The following is a 15609-nucleotide window of genomic DNA, read 5'->3' on the forward strand; positions in this document are numbered from 1 at the left end:
ACTATTTTGTTGAGGATTTTTACATCAATATTCATCAGGGATATTGGTTTATAGTCTTCTAATGTCTTTGTCTGACTTTGATATTAGGGTAATGCTGACCTCATAGAATGATTCGGAAGTGTTCCCTCCTCTGCAATTTTTTGGGATTGTTTCAGGAGGATTGGTGTTAATTCTTCTTTAAATGTATGGTAGAATTCTCCAGTGAAGCTAGCTTTCTTGTCCTGGGCTTTTTTTTTTTTTTTTTTTTTTTTTTTTTTTTTTGAGACAGGGTCTTTCTTTGTCACCCAGGCTGGAGTGCAGTGTTGCAATCTTAGCTCACTGCAACCTCTGCCCTCCAGGCTCAAGCAATCCTCCCACCTCAGCCTCCTAAGTAGCTGGTACCACAGGCAAGCACCACCATGTCCAGCTATTTTCTTTGTATCTTTAGCAGAGACGGGATCTCACCATGTTGCCCAGGCTGGTTTCTAACTCCTGAGCTCAAGCGTTTCTCCTGCCTTGGCCTTCCAAAGTACTGGATTACAGGTGTGAGCCACTGCGCGCGGCCATGGGCTTTTCTTTGTTGGGAGGTTTTGGATTATTGATTCAATTTCCTTGTTACTGGTCTGTTGAGATTTTCTTATTTTTCATGTTACTCAATCTTGGTAGGCTGTATGTTTCTAGGAATTGATCTGTTTCTTCTAGGCTGTCCAATTAGTTGGAGTACAGTTGTTCATAGTATTCTCCTATAATCCTTTTTATTTCTATGGCATTGGTTGTCATGTCGTCACCTCTTTCATTTCTGATTTTAGTTATTTGAGGCATTTCTTTTTCTTAGTCAGTCTAGCTAAAGGTTTGTCAGTTTTGTTGATATTTTCAAATAACTATTGGTTTTCTTGATTTTTTCCTACTGTTTTTCTATTCTCTTTTCTTTATCTCTGCTCTAATCTTTTTTATTTTTTTCCTTCTAATCACTTTGGGTTTAGTTTCTTTTTCTAGTTCTTCAAGGTGTAATGTTAGATTGTTTACATGAATTTTTTTTTTTAATATAGACATTTACAACTGTAGATTACCTTCTTAGTCCTACTTTTGCTACATTCCATAAGCTTTGGCATTTTGTGCTTTCATTTTTGTCGTAATGTATTTTCTTACTTCCTTTGTTACTTCTTCCTTGACCCGTTGTCTTTTTAAGAGTTTGTTGTTTAATTTCTACAAATTTCTTGATTTTCCACTTTTCTTTCTGCAGCTACCTTCTAGTTTCATTCTGTTGTGATCAGAAAAGATACCTAATACTTTGTGGCCTAACATGTGGCATATCCTGGGGAATATTTCATGTGCACTTGAGAAGAATGTATATTGTGCTGTTGTTGGGTGGAATGTTCTGTATATGTATGTTAGGTCCAATTGGTCTGTAGTGCTGTTCAGGTCTTTTCTTTCCTTATTGATCTCATTGTTCTATCCATCATGGAAAGTTGGTTATTGAAGTCTGTCACTGTTTTTGGAGAGCTCCCTTCAATTTTATCAATGTTTGCTTTAAGTATTTAGAAGCTCCAATGTTTGATACATATATAATTACTCTATCTTATTTGTGCATTGACCCCATAATGTTCTTCTTTGTCTATAGTATCAGTTTTCTTTAAAAATTTATTTTGTCTGATATTAGTATAGCCACCACTGCTCTCTTTTGGTTACCATTTGCATGGAATATCTTTTTGAATCTTTTTACTTAGAGGCTGTGTGTGTCTTTAGTTCCAAAGTGTCTTTTAAAGGGCAGCATATAGTTGGGTCCTGTTTTTTAATCCTATGGATTTTTTTTTTTTTTTTTTGGTAATTTCTTTGTCCTTTCATAGCTTGTTTTTCATTTCCTCCCCTTCTACCTTTCTTTGTGTTTAGTCAATTTTTTTGGTAGGGATATATTTTGATTCTCTTATTTCCTTTTGTGTATATTCTATAGCTATTTTCTTTGTCGTTACCATGAGAATATCATAAAACTTAGGAGGATAACAACCTGTTTAAACTAGTAACAACTTCACTTCAATCACATATAAAAACTCTAGTCCTTTATAGCTTTGCCCCCCAACCTCCACCTCCCAAGTTCAAGTGATTCTCCTGCCTTAGTCTTCCAAGTAGCTGGGACTTGTAGTCTTCCAAGTAGTCAGGCCACCATGCCTGACTAATGTTTACATTTTTAGCAGAGATGGGGTTTCGCCATTGTTGGCCAGGCTGGTCTCAAACTCCTGATCTACTTGCCTTGCCTCCCAAAGTGCTGGATTACAGGCATGAGCTTGTACTCGGCCAAAGTATTAGTACCCTGTTAACAACATTTTACTAGTGTCACAAGTAACATGTTTATATTTTGTTTAATCATTAACATACTTTCTTAGTTTGTTTTCTCTTGCTTATGACAATACTTGAAACTGGGTAGTTTATTTTAAAAAGTTATGGAGGCTGAGAAATCCAAGGTCAAGGGTGAGGGCCTGATGAGGGCCTTCTTGCTGGTGGGGACTCTGCAGAATCCTGAGGTGGTGCAGGGCACATGGTGAGGGGGTTGGCCATGCTAGCTCAGGTCTTTCTTTCTCTTCGTATAAAGCTACCAGTCCACTCTCATGATAAGCCATTAATCCATTAATCCATCAAGTCATTGAGCTGTTCAAATCTGCCCTCATGATTAATTCGTTCATGAGAGCCCAGATCCCTCATGACCCAATCACCTCTGAAAGGTTCCACCCCTCAATACTGCCATGTTGTGGATTAAGTTTTAACATGAGTTTTAGAGGGGACAGATACTCAAATCATAGCATGTAGATTTATAGTTAATTTTTATGTTTTGTCTTTTAAATCCTATAAAAAAATTAAGGTGGAGTTACTCACCAGAATTAAAATAATATGTTTTTATATTTGCCCATATATTTACTTTTACCAGATAACTTTATATTTTCCTATGATTAAAGTTACTATCTAGCATCCTTTAATTTCAACTTGAAGGACTGCCATTAGCATTTCTTCCAGGTGAGGTCTAGTGGTAATGAACTCTCTCAGCTTTTGTTTATCTGTGAATGTTTTAATTTTCCCTTTTACAGGTGCATGCCATCACGCCTGGCTAATTTTTGTACTTTTAGTAGAGATGGGGTTTTGCCGTGTTGGCCAGGCTGGTCTGGAACTCCTGATCTCAGGTGATCCTCCTGCCTCGGCCTCCCAAAGTGCTGGGATTACAGTGTAAGCCACTGCGCACCTTGTATCTTTCTTTATCTCTTGGAGGATCTGAGATACTATTTTAAAGTCCTTTGGAAGTATAGTTTGTAATCTAATTTTTAGTAAGAGGGTTATTTTGTTTTCTCTTTGTGTGCATTCTTCTCTACCTGCGCGCTTTTGTGGTTGTTTCTGCTTTGTCCCTTATGGCTGCTTCTTTAGAAGGAAATCTTATATTGGAAACTCTGGGTTCTTATTCTTCAGGGATATTGGGAAAAATCTCAAGAACCAATCCCTGAACCAGTGGGTGGCTTGACCAGGTCATTTTTGTTTTATTGCCTGTAATCTGTCCATTTGTGTTCCTTCAGCCTTAGGCTATGGTCACAACTTTTATTGCCTTCTTTCACTAGTAGGAGAGTGCTGCTCCAAACCCTTACTTCACAAAATGATCCTGACTTTTGTTCCCACTTCCTGTGCTATGAGTTGATTTCAATCCCTATTATTGGGGTTGAGTTTTAACTGTCTCAACCAGTAAGATTTAAAAATAGACAACTTGCTTGTTTCTGTTTGCTTCTTTTACCTCTGTGGGTAAAGGAAGTTAAGGAGCTGCTGTGGTTTATGCAAAAGTATATTGTGTCCTAACTGAGTAACCTTAAGTCCCTGTTTCCTTATTTTTAAGTAAGGATAATAGCTTGTATAATGGTTGTGAAATCAAAATGTCATATATGTGAAAGGGCTTTATGAACTGGGAAATATGGCCTAAATATTAGTTTATTTTTGTTGTATAATCATAGTGATTGTGTTATTACTCTATTTAAGTCTGCTTTTGATTTTCAGATTGTTCCATTGACCTGTCATGTATGGCAACAGATATTATATCAAGGCAATAGTAGAACACAAATTTCTGATACTAATGTGGTCTGTTTGGAAACAACAGCTCAGCAGGGTTCTGGGGATGATCAGGTATGTCTTCTGTAACTGGCTAACTTTTAATTTTTTTGATAAACAGCACAAGAAATTCTGATTTAGCTATGAAGAATGGAAAGAAATAAATTAATATTCATGAATATTCTGTTTTGTTTTCTTTTCTGTCTTTTTTTTTTTTTTAAGACAGGGTCTCACTCTGTCACCCAGGCTGGAATGCAGTGGCATGATCATAACTTACTGCACCCTCCAACTTCTGGGATCAAGTGATCCTCCTGCCTCAGCCTCTTTAGTTACAGACATATACCATCAAACTCACCTAATTATTTTTTTTTACATTTTTTATAGATGGAGTCTCACTTTGTTGCCTAGGCTGGTCTTGAGCTCTTGGCCTCAAATGATCCTTCACCTTGGCCTCCCAAAGTGCTAGGATTACAGAAGTGAGCTACCACTCTCGGCCAAATATTCTATTTTTCTAATAGATTGTTGTAAACTTTATGTATATGTAGAAGAGCAGTTCACTTTTTTTGAAGGCAGATCTCAGGACTTTTATTTTTATTTTAAAATTTTTTTATAGAGATGGGGGCTCTCTATGTTTACTGGGCTGGTCTCGCATTCCTGGCCTCAAGTGATCCTCTCACCTTGGCCTCCTAAAGCTATTGAGATTACAGGCATGAGCCACTGTGCGTGGCCTCAGGACTCTTTATATTCTTCACAAGTATTCTTAAGAGCTTTTGTTTATGTGGATTATCTATATAGATATTTAGCATACAAGAAATTAAAACATTTAAAAATATTTATTTTAAAATTTATTTTGAAAGAACAAACCTATTACATATTACCAAAAGTAGTATATTTTAAAGTAAAAAATGACTATTTTCCAAAACAAAAAAATTAGTTGGAAGAATAGCATTGTTTAAATTCTGGCTTACTAGAACTCAGTTGGTGTGTTACTCAGGGTTCTCCAGAGAAACAGAACCAATAGGATGGAGATAGATACATCTGTCTATCTATTTACATCTGTCTATATATATATCTTTATTGATATTTATTATAAGGAATTGGCTTGTATGATCATGAAGACTGAGAGGTCCCAAGATCTGCAAGCTGGAGCCCCAGGAGGGCTGGTGGTATAGTTCCAATTCAAGTCTAAAGGCTTGAGAACGAGGAAAGCCAGTGGTGTAAGTTTTGATCTGAATCTGAAGGTAGAATACCCTCCAGCTGGAAGACCATCAGGCAGAGAGAGCACATTCTCTCTTGCTCAGCCTTTTGTTCTATTTAGGCCTTCAAGGTACTGAATCAGGCCTTCCCACATTGGAGAGGGTAACCTGCTTTACTTAGTTTCCAGGTTCATATGTTAATCTCAGGCCGGGCACGGTGGCTCAAGCCTGTAATCCCAGCCCTTTGGGAGGCCACGACAGGCGGATCACGAGGTCAGGAGATCGAGACCATCCTGGCTAACACGGTGAAACCCCGTCTTTACTAAAAAATACAAAAAAACTAGCTGGGCGAGGTGGCGGGCGCCTGTAGTCCCAGCTACACGGGAGGCTGAGGCAGGAGAATGGTGTAAACCCGGGAGGCGGAACTTGCAGTTAGCCAAGATCCGGGCACTACACTCCAGCCTGGGTGACAGAGTGAGACTCCATCTCAAAAAAACAAACAAAAAAAACAGATGTTAATCTCATTCATACACACTTCACAGGCCAGGAACAGTAGCTAATGCCTGTAATCCCAGCACTTTGGGAGGCTGAGGTGGGTGGATCACCTGAGGTCGGGAGTTCAAGACCAGCCTGGCCAACATAGTGAAATCCTGTCTTTACTAAAAATACAAAAATTAGCCAGGCGTGGTCGTACACACCTGTAATCTCAGCTACTTGGGAGGCTGAGGCAAGAGAATCGCTTGAACCCAGGAGGTGGAGGTTGCAGTGAGCTGAGATTGTGCCACTGCACTCCAGCCTGGGTGACAGAGCGAGACTCAGTCTCAAAAAAAAAAAAAACCATAAAAAACCAGACACACTCCTCACAGACATATCCAGAATTATGTTTAACCATGTATTTGGACATTCCATGATCCAGTCAATTTGATACATAAATTACCTATCATAGCTGGATTCTCAGTCTGCTCTGCATTTCGTTTGTTGGGATGTATTGTTTTGGTTGAAGTATATGAAGACAGTCTGGCCTTACATAGATGAAAAAGGAGTTAGGGAAAGGAGGCTGCCATTCAGTCCCTGAAAGGGTATCAGTGACCCTCAGGGATTTTTGGACCACACTTTGAGAAGCACTTTTCTAGAACATAGTTATAAACTTTGAAGAAATGGAACAGTCATGAGCAGATAGGAAAAAAGCTCATATAGAGTTATTGGAGGAAAAATGTAGTGTTACTAATAATGGTTAAATATCTAAGGTTGATTAATAACTTGAGTATCAGATTTCTTCTGTTACTTTCAATTTTCTTTAAATTGCAGTGATTATATGTTAGATGCAAGATATAGAGGAAGGGAGATACACTATCACTGAGGGAAAGTAGTTAAGATAATCCCTGAGCATAAAAAGCATAGTACCTGGGGCCATTAAATGGAAGAGGGTTGTTTTGGGTTGAATTGTGCCCTCCCAAATTATATGTTGAAGTCCTAATCCCTACCTCAGAATGTGACCTTATTGGTGATTGCAGGTGTAATTATTTAAGATCACACTGGAGTAGGGTTTGCTGTTAATCCAATCTGCCTGGTGTCCTTATGAAAGAGGAAAGCACCATGTGAGGAGAAAAACATACAAAGATAAGATGGCCATGTGAAGATGGAGGCAGAAATTGGAATTTTGCTGCCACATCCAGGGAATGCCTGGGGCTTCCAGAAGGTAGAAGTAGCAAGGAAGGACCTTCCCCTAGGGGCTTCAGAGGGAGCATGACCCTGCCAACACCTTGATTTCAGACTTCTGGCCTCCAGAACTGCGAGATAATAAATTTCTCTTGTAGTTTTTTTTTTTTTTTTTTTTTTTGAGACGGAGTCTCGCTTTGTCGCCCAGGCTGGAGTGCAGTGGCCGGATCTCAGCTCACTGCAAGCTCCGCCTCCCGGGTTTACACCATTCTCCTGCCTCAGCCTCCCGAGTAGCTGGGACTACAGGCGCCCACCACCTCGCCCGGCTAGTTTTTTGTATTTTTAGTAGAGACGGGGTTTCACCATATTAGCCAGGATGGTCTCGATCTCCTGACCTTGTGATCCGCCCGTCTCGGCCTCCCAAAGTGCTGGGATTACAGGCTTGAGCCACCGCGCCCGGCCAAATTTCTCTTGTTTTAAGCCACCTAGTTTGTGTCACTTTGTTATAGCAGCCCTAGGAAACATAACGGGATGTATTTCTAAATAATATTCTCTGAGGGCATATTTTTGGTGGAGCACAGTCCAAAAATTGATGTCTTCCTTTTTTTCCTGTTTCATAAAATACGAACCATGATGGACCCTACAGCATTTCATTTCATCCTCTATGCCTGGGTTCCTCAGAATAGCTGGAACATTATGCCGCTTTCTAGTTCACTTCCTTCTTTTCTCCTTCTTGTACTATTGTTGTTCATCTTGGTTACTGTCATCTGAGTTACGTTTATTTATTCATAGAAAACTGGCTCTTGCTACATTGTCTTCGTCTCTTTTATTGGTTTCTTTCACTTCAACATACATTTCCCATTCAGTGCCTGAAGTTCTCAGATACTTCATCTAACCTCCAGCAATCTTTACTTCCATATCTCCTTCCAGTCTTCTGCTACCTGTACGTAGTTACTCATTCCATGATCACAGTCTAGACCTTGTCATCACCAGCTACCTTACTACAAATGTCTTGTCCTCTGTTCCCTTCCAGCTACTGCTTCGGTCAATATTTTGCTCCCTGTTACAGTGAAATTTTTAAGGATTGTCTATACATTAAATATCCTATCCTAATTTTTAAAAAGTCAGGTTTATTGGGGGTATAAGTTAAATATATCAAAATTTACTGTTTTAGGTGTACAGTTTGTCAAGTGAGCTTTGACATACGCATACTATCATGCAGCCACCACCACATTTGAGATAGACAACATTGCCTTCACAAAAAGGAACTTCACAAAAAGTTCCTGTGTGTCCCTTTGTAGTCAGTCACTTCCCCAATTCCTAGTCGCTGCAACTACTTATCCAATTTATTTCTCTTTAGTTTTACCTTTTCAGAATAATATAGTGTATAGACTTTTGAATCTGACTTCTTTCACTTGGCTTAGCTTTTGAGATTTATCCATGTTGTTGCATGTATCAATAATTTGTCCACTTTAATTTTTATTACTGAGTAGTATTCTGTTTGTGTATAGGTTTTTCGGTGGACATATTGCCTTATTTCTCTTGGCAAATACCTAGGAATGGCCAGACGCGGTGGCTTGCGCCTGTAATCCCAGCACTTTGGGAGGCTGAAGTGGGTGGATCACTTGAGGTCAGGAATTTGAGACCAGCCTGGCCAATATGATGTAGTAGAAACTCCGTCTCTACTAAAAATATAAAAGTTAGCCAGGTGTGGTAGCACATGTCTGTAATCCCAGCTACTCGGGAGGCTGAGGCAGGAGAATCACTTGAACCCGGGAGGCAGAGGTTGCAGTGAGTCAAGATGGTGCCAGTGCACTCCGTTCTGGGTGACAGAATGAGACTGTATCTCAAAAACAAAAAACAAAAACAACCCCTAGGAATGGGTTTGTTGAGTGATAAGGCAATTGTATGTTTAACTCTATAAGAAAGTACCAAACTGTTTTTCCAAAGTGGCTGTACCATTTTGTATCCCAGTAGTATATGAGAGTTCTGGTTGCCCTGCATTCTTGGCAGCTGTTGGTATCATCAGTTTTTTCTTCTTTCTTTTTTTAATTTTAGACACTCTAGAAGGTGTATTATGGTGTTTCACTGTGATTTTAACATGCATTTCTCTAATGACTAATGATATTTATCATCTTTTTGTGTGCTTATTTGCACCCTCATGTTTCTTCTTCAGTGAGAGATCTGTTAAAATCTCTTCCTGATTTTTTTTTTTTTTTTGAGACGGAGTCTCGCTCTATCGCCCAGGCTGGAGTGCAGTGGCCGGATCTCGGCTCACTGCAAGCTCCGCCTCCCGGGTTTACGCCATTCTCCTGCCTCAGCCTCCCGAGTAGCCGGGACTACAGGCGCCCGCCACCTCGCCCGGCTGGTTTTTTGTATTTTTTAGTAGAGACGGGGTTTCACTGTGTTAGCCAGGATGGTCTCGATTTCCTGACCTCGTGATCCGCCATTGACCTCGTGATCCGCCAGTCTCGGCCTCCCAAAGTGCTGGGATTACAGGCTTCAGCCTCCGCGCCCGGCCTCTTCCTGATTTTTTATGGCTGGTTTGTTTCATTTTTTGAGCTTTGGGGGTTCTTTATAGCTCCAGATGCAACTCCTTTATCAGTTATTTCTTTTGCAAAGACAGTCTGTGGCATGTTTTTGTATTCTTCTGTCTTTGAAAGACAGAAGTTTTAATTTTGATGAAACTTGTTTATTGAATTTTTTTTCCTTTTGTAGTTTGTACGTCTTGTGTACTATCTGAGAAATCTTGACCTAATCCTATGTCAGTGAGACTTTTCTTCTATGTTTTCTTCTAGACCAGGGTTTCTCAGCCTTGGCACTATTGACATTTTGGGTTGCATAATTCTTCATTGTAGGGGGCTGTCCTGTGTATCCTAAGATGTTTAACAGCATTCCTGGCCTCTTCCCACTAGATACCAGTAATAGTCCCCCAAGTTGTAACCATCCAGAATGTTTTCTGACATTGCCAAATGTTCCATAGTTGAAGGGAGACGTGTGTCAAAATCTCTCCCAACTGAGAACTGCTTTTTCAGAAGTTTTGTAGTTTTAGGTTTTACATTTATGTCTAAGATCCATTTTGAGTTGGTTTTTGTATATGGTGTGAAGGAAGCATTCAAGCTGTATTTTCTTACATACAAATATGTAATTGTTATTCCAGCACCATTTGCTATATTTTTTCCAGTGGATTTCTTGATATCTTTGTAAATAAATTAATTGACCTTATATATGTGGGTCTATTTCTGCACACTATTCCATTGATTTACATATGTATCCTCATGCCAATATTACACTCTTAGTAACTATACTGTCTTAAAATCATACTGTCTAAAAACTATACTGTCTAAAAACTTGTGTGAGTTTTCTCACTTTGTTCCTCTTTTTAAGAATTGATTATTTTAGATCTTGGAATTTCTATATAAATTTTAGAATTAGCTTACCCAATTTATATTTTAAAGCCTGCTGGAATTTTTTATTAAGATTTCCTTGAGTCTATAAATCAATTTAAAGATAATTTTGACATCTTAATAATATTGAATTTTCTAATCCATAAACATGACAGTTCTTTTAGTTTATTATTTCTCTTTAATGTCTTCATCAATGTTTTGCTGTCTTCAGTGTGCCAATCTTACACGTTTTGTTAGACTTACTGGTAGTTTTAGAAATTTCTATTTCCTATTATTCATTATGAGTGTATAGAAGTATAATTGACTTTTTGTATTGACCTTGTGTCCTATGACCTTGCTAATCTCACTTACTAGTTTTAGTAGCTTTTTAAAAAATATATATTCTTTAGGAGTTTCTATGCAGAGTTGTATCAACTGTGTTTTGTTTTTTCCTTTTAAATAGATTTGTCATTTCTTTTTTCCTTTTTTTTTTTTTTTTTTTTTGCTTTATTACACTGGCTAGGATCTGCCTGTTCTTCTACTTGATCTACTTTGTGTTCTGACCCCAACCATTTGAAAGCAAGTAGTATCACCAGCAATATTTATGTAGCTGAATACAGTGAATACTTTTCTGTCCTCATCTTAGGTATAATAAATAGCATTTGACACTATTATTAATCATTACATAACTTCTTTAAGTTATTTCCTTTCTTGGGTTCTCCTGGTTTTCTTTCTACTCATCTGGCTGTTCTCTCTCAGTATCCTTTGCTGCTTTATCTTCCTTTGTTAAACCTTAGAATCAGAATTTGTAAGCTGTGGACTCAAATGTGGTTTGCAGAAACCAATTTTTTTGTTTTTTTTTGGCACAATGTTTTAACACTTTTGAAATAGAATACTTTAAAGTGAACAAGCAGTGCATAGTTAGCCACAAATCCCATTACTCTCCAATTCCAGGATGGATTACTCCATTTGTCTTACCCCCATGCCCTTATACACATTGAGTTTTTAACCTCTGCTTGAAACGTTGGAATGTTCGTGGTCTCATCCAGATCCAGGACTTTAAATACATCTGTATACTGATAAATCCCAAAGATGTATCTCAAACTTTTACTTCTCCTGCAAAATTTGTTTGTATTTGTCAGAATGCTTATATGTTGTCCCTCCCCACATCTGTCAAAAATATTTAGAGATTTGTTGGCCTTTTTATATTGATTTAAAAGGTATAACACAAAGAATATTTGATGATTGAAATGTAGCAAGAAAATACATAATGCAGAAAGTAAAAAAAGGTTGAACAGATTATTTTAAAAATTCAGTTTATAATGGGAAATTATAAGAATATGTTTGCATAGGAGAGGAATGATTCAGTAATGAGAGAAAAATGGATGAAGGAAAGTGGGAGAATCACATAGGAAGGAAATCACTGAAAAAAATTGGAAGGAGATGGGAAGGCCTTTGAGAGGTAGAGCAACTTTTTTTTTTTTTTTTCAAGTCATAAGATAGAAATCTGGTAATGGGGGTTGTAGATCTGTGGTTGAAGACAAGGGAGTTCCTCTCTCGTGCTGTACACTTATTGAAGGTCATCAGTTGAAAATTAGGAACATTCGATAGTTCTGAGGAGAGAAGGTATGAAATCGCAACTCACCAGGAAAATGTAGTAGGATTTCCAGGCAATACTGAGTGCCCTTCAGGTTTAGTGACATCAGTTTAAAGACTGGCTTAGTCAGTGTGGGATGTGATTTCTCCAGCAATGTGCTGCTGATTGGATTCACGCAAGGGGACGGTTCCATCAGTGTTAACTTTTGCTAAGCAAATAGGATAATGGGAGAAAAAGGCAAGAAAGTGAAGGGTGTTTGCAAAGCAGTGATTATAAGGATGACTGAACTCTCAGAGGGGCAAAGATGGAAATACAGATAAGAAAGGAATAAAGACAAGTATAAATGTGATAAGATAGTTGTCTCCATAAAGTTAAAAAATTATTGCAGTAGAGGAACTAGAGAGTAAGTGATCTGTGGAGATCAGAGGATGGGCAGGAAAACTAATGGATACATCTGTCGCTATTAGGGAGGAGTAAACTATGGGATACAGGCTGAAACCATGGTTAGAGAGGCTAAGAAGATGAGTCAGGGGACCAGTGATTTTTGCTTTAGTGAGTCACAAAATGATTGGAATTCTCCTGCTTTAAAACCTTTTGTTGGCTCACTAACCTATCCCCTATAGAATGGAGTGCCCTCAAAATAAAAAATGTAAAATTTAATCATTCTCGTATTCCTTTTATTTTCAAGTATCAGAAAGGCGAAAAGCATGTTTCCAATAGCAATTTGATGTTATAGAGCTGATTAATTTATTCAGTGTAGAAGGGATTGAGGTATTTTGGAATGTCAGAAGTCTGCTATTCCATAAGTGTAGTGTTAATATTTTAGAATATTTCTCTCTAAATTTTTTTCTTTGCATGTATTTGTATAACTGATATTATGTAGTGGATAGTGGGTATCTTTTTTCTTAAACTTGCTATATGAACATTTTATTAATGAATTTTAAATATTGGAAATGCCTCTTCAAAGACAAAAGTCTTGTTAGAAAATGTTTGTGAAAATATTTGTAAATTGTAATGCATTTTCTTTTTATGGATTCTGGGCCACCTGGGAATTAAAAGATTCCAATATTCTCTTAGAAACCTTTGAGTTGATCAAGGAAGAAGAGTCCAGTAGTGGAATACTTACAAAATAATGAAAATACATTATATATCTAAAGTTGCTATCAATATAGTGCCACTTTCTCATGTTTTTATTTAAATAAATAAAGCAAATTGAATGAATTAATTATTTAACCAAAGATTTTAGATAAAGAATGAAAAACTTGTAATCCCAGCACTTTGAGAGGCCAAGACAGGGAAATTGCTAGAGTCTGGGAGTTCCAGACAAGCCTGGGCAACATAGTGAGACCCTTGTCTCTACAAAAAGTTTTAAAAAATTAACTGAGTGCCTGCCAGTAGTCCCAGCTACTCAGGAGACTGAGGATGACAGGATCACTTGAACTTGGAGGCAGAGGTTGCAGTGAGCTGAGATTGTGCCACTGTATTCTGGCCTGGTTGACAGAGCAAGACCCTGTCTCACACACACAAAAAAAGAAAAATTGCAAATGGAGGAAACATGGCAAATAGGAAAACAAGTTATAAAATATAATACAGTTGTTAAATTCAAGAAATAGAGAAAAAATACATATATTCCTAATAAATACAGTTAAGAAAAAAAAAATCTCAATGAAATAGACTTTCTACAAAACTATCAGTATTTTATAGAGGTAGACTAGGATTACTAAGGAGGAAATTGAGAAAATTATGATAGTACCAGCTATCAAAAAGGTTTTTGGAACTAATAGATTCACTGATAAATCTTTTAAATTTTTAAAGAAAATTGAAGTTGCTTGTATAAAATAAATACTGAACAATGTTATGAAACAAGAAAATGAGGGCATTCTAAAATACTGGTTAATCTTAGTTATGACCATATATGTGTGAAAATGTTAAAGAATATGCTAGCAAACATTTAAACGTCTGCTCTACCACTACTGTGTAAGAAATGTGAACATGTTTCAATATAAAGAAATTTATTGACTTGGGAGGCTGAGGTGGGAAGCTCAAGTGCTTGAGCCCAGAGTTTGAGTCCAGCCTGGGCAACATAGCAACAACCTGTCTAAAAAATAAAAATAAAAAAAATGTTGCCATCCTTTATCAGGTTTAATTGGGGAAAAAGATGCTATAATGTAGTTTGAGCTAATTTAGTGTTCATTTCTAATCAAATTATTTGAAAATGAAAATACTTTCATATCATGATAGAATATACTAACTGGTATTAAATCCAAAAGGAAAATACCTTTTAAACTTGTCACCATTAGTATTTAATTCGACTTTAATTCAGCATTGTTATTTAGTGTGATCTGTAGATTGGTGCCAGTCCATGATTTGCTTGTTACTGGTCTATCAAGAGATAAGTATAGAAATTGAGAGGAAGTGTTTAGAAACTTTTATAGTAGTTTGATAGAGTAATTTCATCTTTTTTTAGACCTAGAAATCAAACATTTGGGCTGGTGTTTTATATCTGGGGCTTATATTAAGACTTTTAAATTTCATTTTTCTAGTTATTTTTACTAGTTTTAAAAATTAGCTTATTTGTCATTAATTTTTGTTAACATTTTAGTAAAGTGTCAGTCTGTGATGAATTGGAAGTAGGAGAAACTGGTCCTTCCCCATAAGTAGTCTGAGAAGCAGTTCTGTGAATCTTGCCACTAATTTAAGAGTAAATAGTTGGAAGAGACAAATGTATCACATTCATGGGTGATATAATAATGTTGTATATTGAGAAGAGCCAGGGATCCTTTAGAAACTAGTAGAGCTATAAAAATTCAATCAAGTGAATTCCCAACTTAAAGCTGGAGTGAATACTTCAGCTTTAGGTTTGGAATATTTTTTTCAGTTTTATTATTATTTTATTATTATCGAGTTGTAAAATATTATGTAGAACCAAATCTATTGATTTAATGATGAAACCTAACAAAAAATATAGTGGAAATGCCAGTGATTCTTCCACACTTCAAGAGATGTGTAGTAGGACCCAGGAATTGGCCCAGCCCTCGCGTGCACCATGTTTGGCCCCTTCTAGCGTTGCCGCGGTGAAGCAAGTGGCTCAACAGCTCTGGCTGAAGGCCGAACTCAACCATGTAAATGTTTCCCAGGCAGCTGCAGACTTGAAACAATTCTGTCTGCAGATTGCTCAACATGACTCTCTGCTGACTGGAGTATCTTCAAGTACAAATTCCTTCAGACCCCAGAAAGTCTGTTGTTCCTTTTTGTAGTAAAATGAACCTTTCAAAGGTTTCCCAAGCCACTTCTCATGATACAGTGAATATTCAAAAGAGAGCTACATTTGAAGCCTGTACAAAAGCTTATCCCTGGAACACATGTGCCATAATATACAAACTTCTACTTTTGTCAGTCCTTAATATCTACCTTTCTGAATTTTCATGAATTTCTGTTTCACAAGGGTAATTGTTTTGTATACGCTGGCAGTGGCATACAATGAAACTTAGTATCCAAGATTTTTTTGTATTAAAGAAAGAGACGTGTAATAATGGGAAGAGGTCTAAAATGTGGTTAATATTGTGAGAAACAGAACAGCTTTACATTTTCTAAACTTTGATGAGAATGTCATTAAATAGGAAGCTATGTGATACATGAGTGGACATTTTAATCTAAATATTAATATGTATGGTAACTCAGTTAATGACTTAGCATGTTTTCCTTTAAAATTTTTGTA

General features: G+C 37.2%; 1 protein-coding gene and 1 pseudogene across 6 annotated transcripts in view; both read left to right on the plus strand.

Annotated features, from left to right (window-relative positions):
• The window catches only part of LOC105465444 (ALMS1 centrosome and basal body associated protein), a 222632-nt gene that overhangs the window by 24525 nt on the left and 182498 nt on the right, over positions 1–15609 (plus strand). For 5 of the 6 annotated variants that reach the window (XM_071076913.1, XM_071076915.1, XM_071076914.1 and 2 more), the window contains exon 2: positions 4003–4128. The exons of the other annotated variant lie outside the window; for it this stretch is intronic. In XM_071076913.1, the coding sequence (XP_070933014.1) occupies positions 4003–4128 (126 nt within the window). The remainder of the gene's footprint in view (positions 1–4002; positions 4129–15609) is intronic. 6 annotated transcript variants of the gene reach the window in all.
• On the plus strand, positions 10496–15594 carry LOC112423718 (guanine nucleotide-binding protein G(I)/G(S)/G(O) subunit gamma-5 pseudogene; annotated as a pseudogene).

Source organism: Macaca nemestrina, chromosome 13 (genome assembly GCF_043159975.1).
Source record: "Macaca nemestrina isolate mMacNem1 chromosome 13, mMacNem.hap1, whole genome shotgun sequence".
In the NCBI taxonomy this organism is placed as follows: Eukaryota; Metazoa; Chordata; class Mammalia; order Primates; family Cercopithecidae; genus Macaca; species Macaca nemestrina.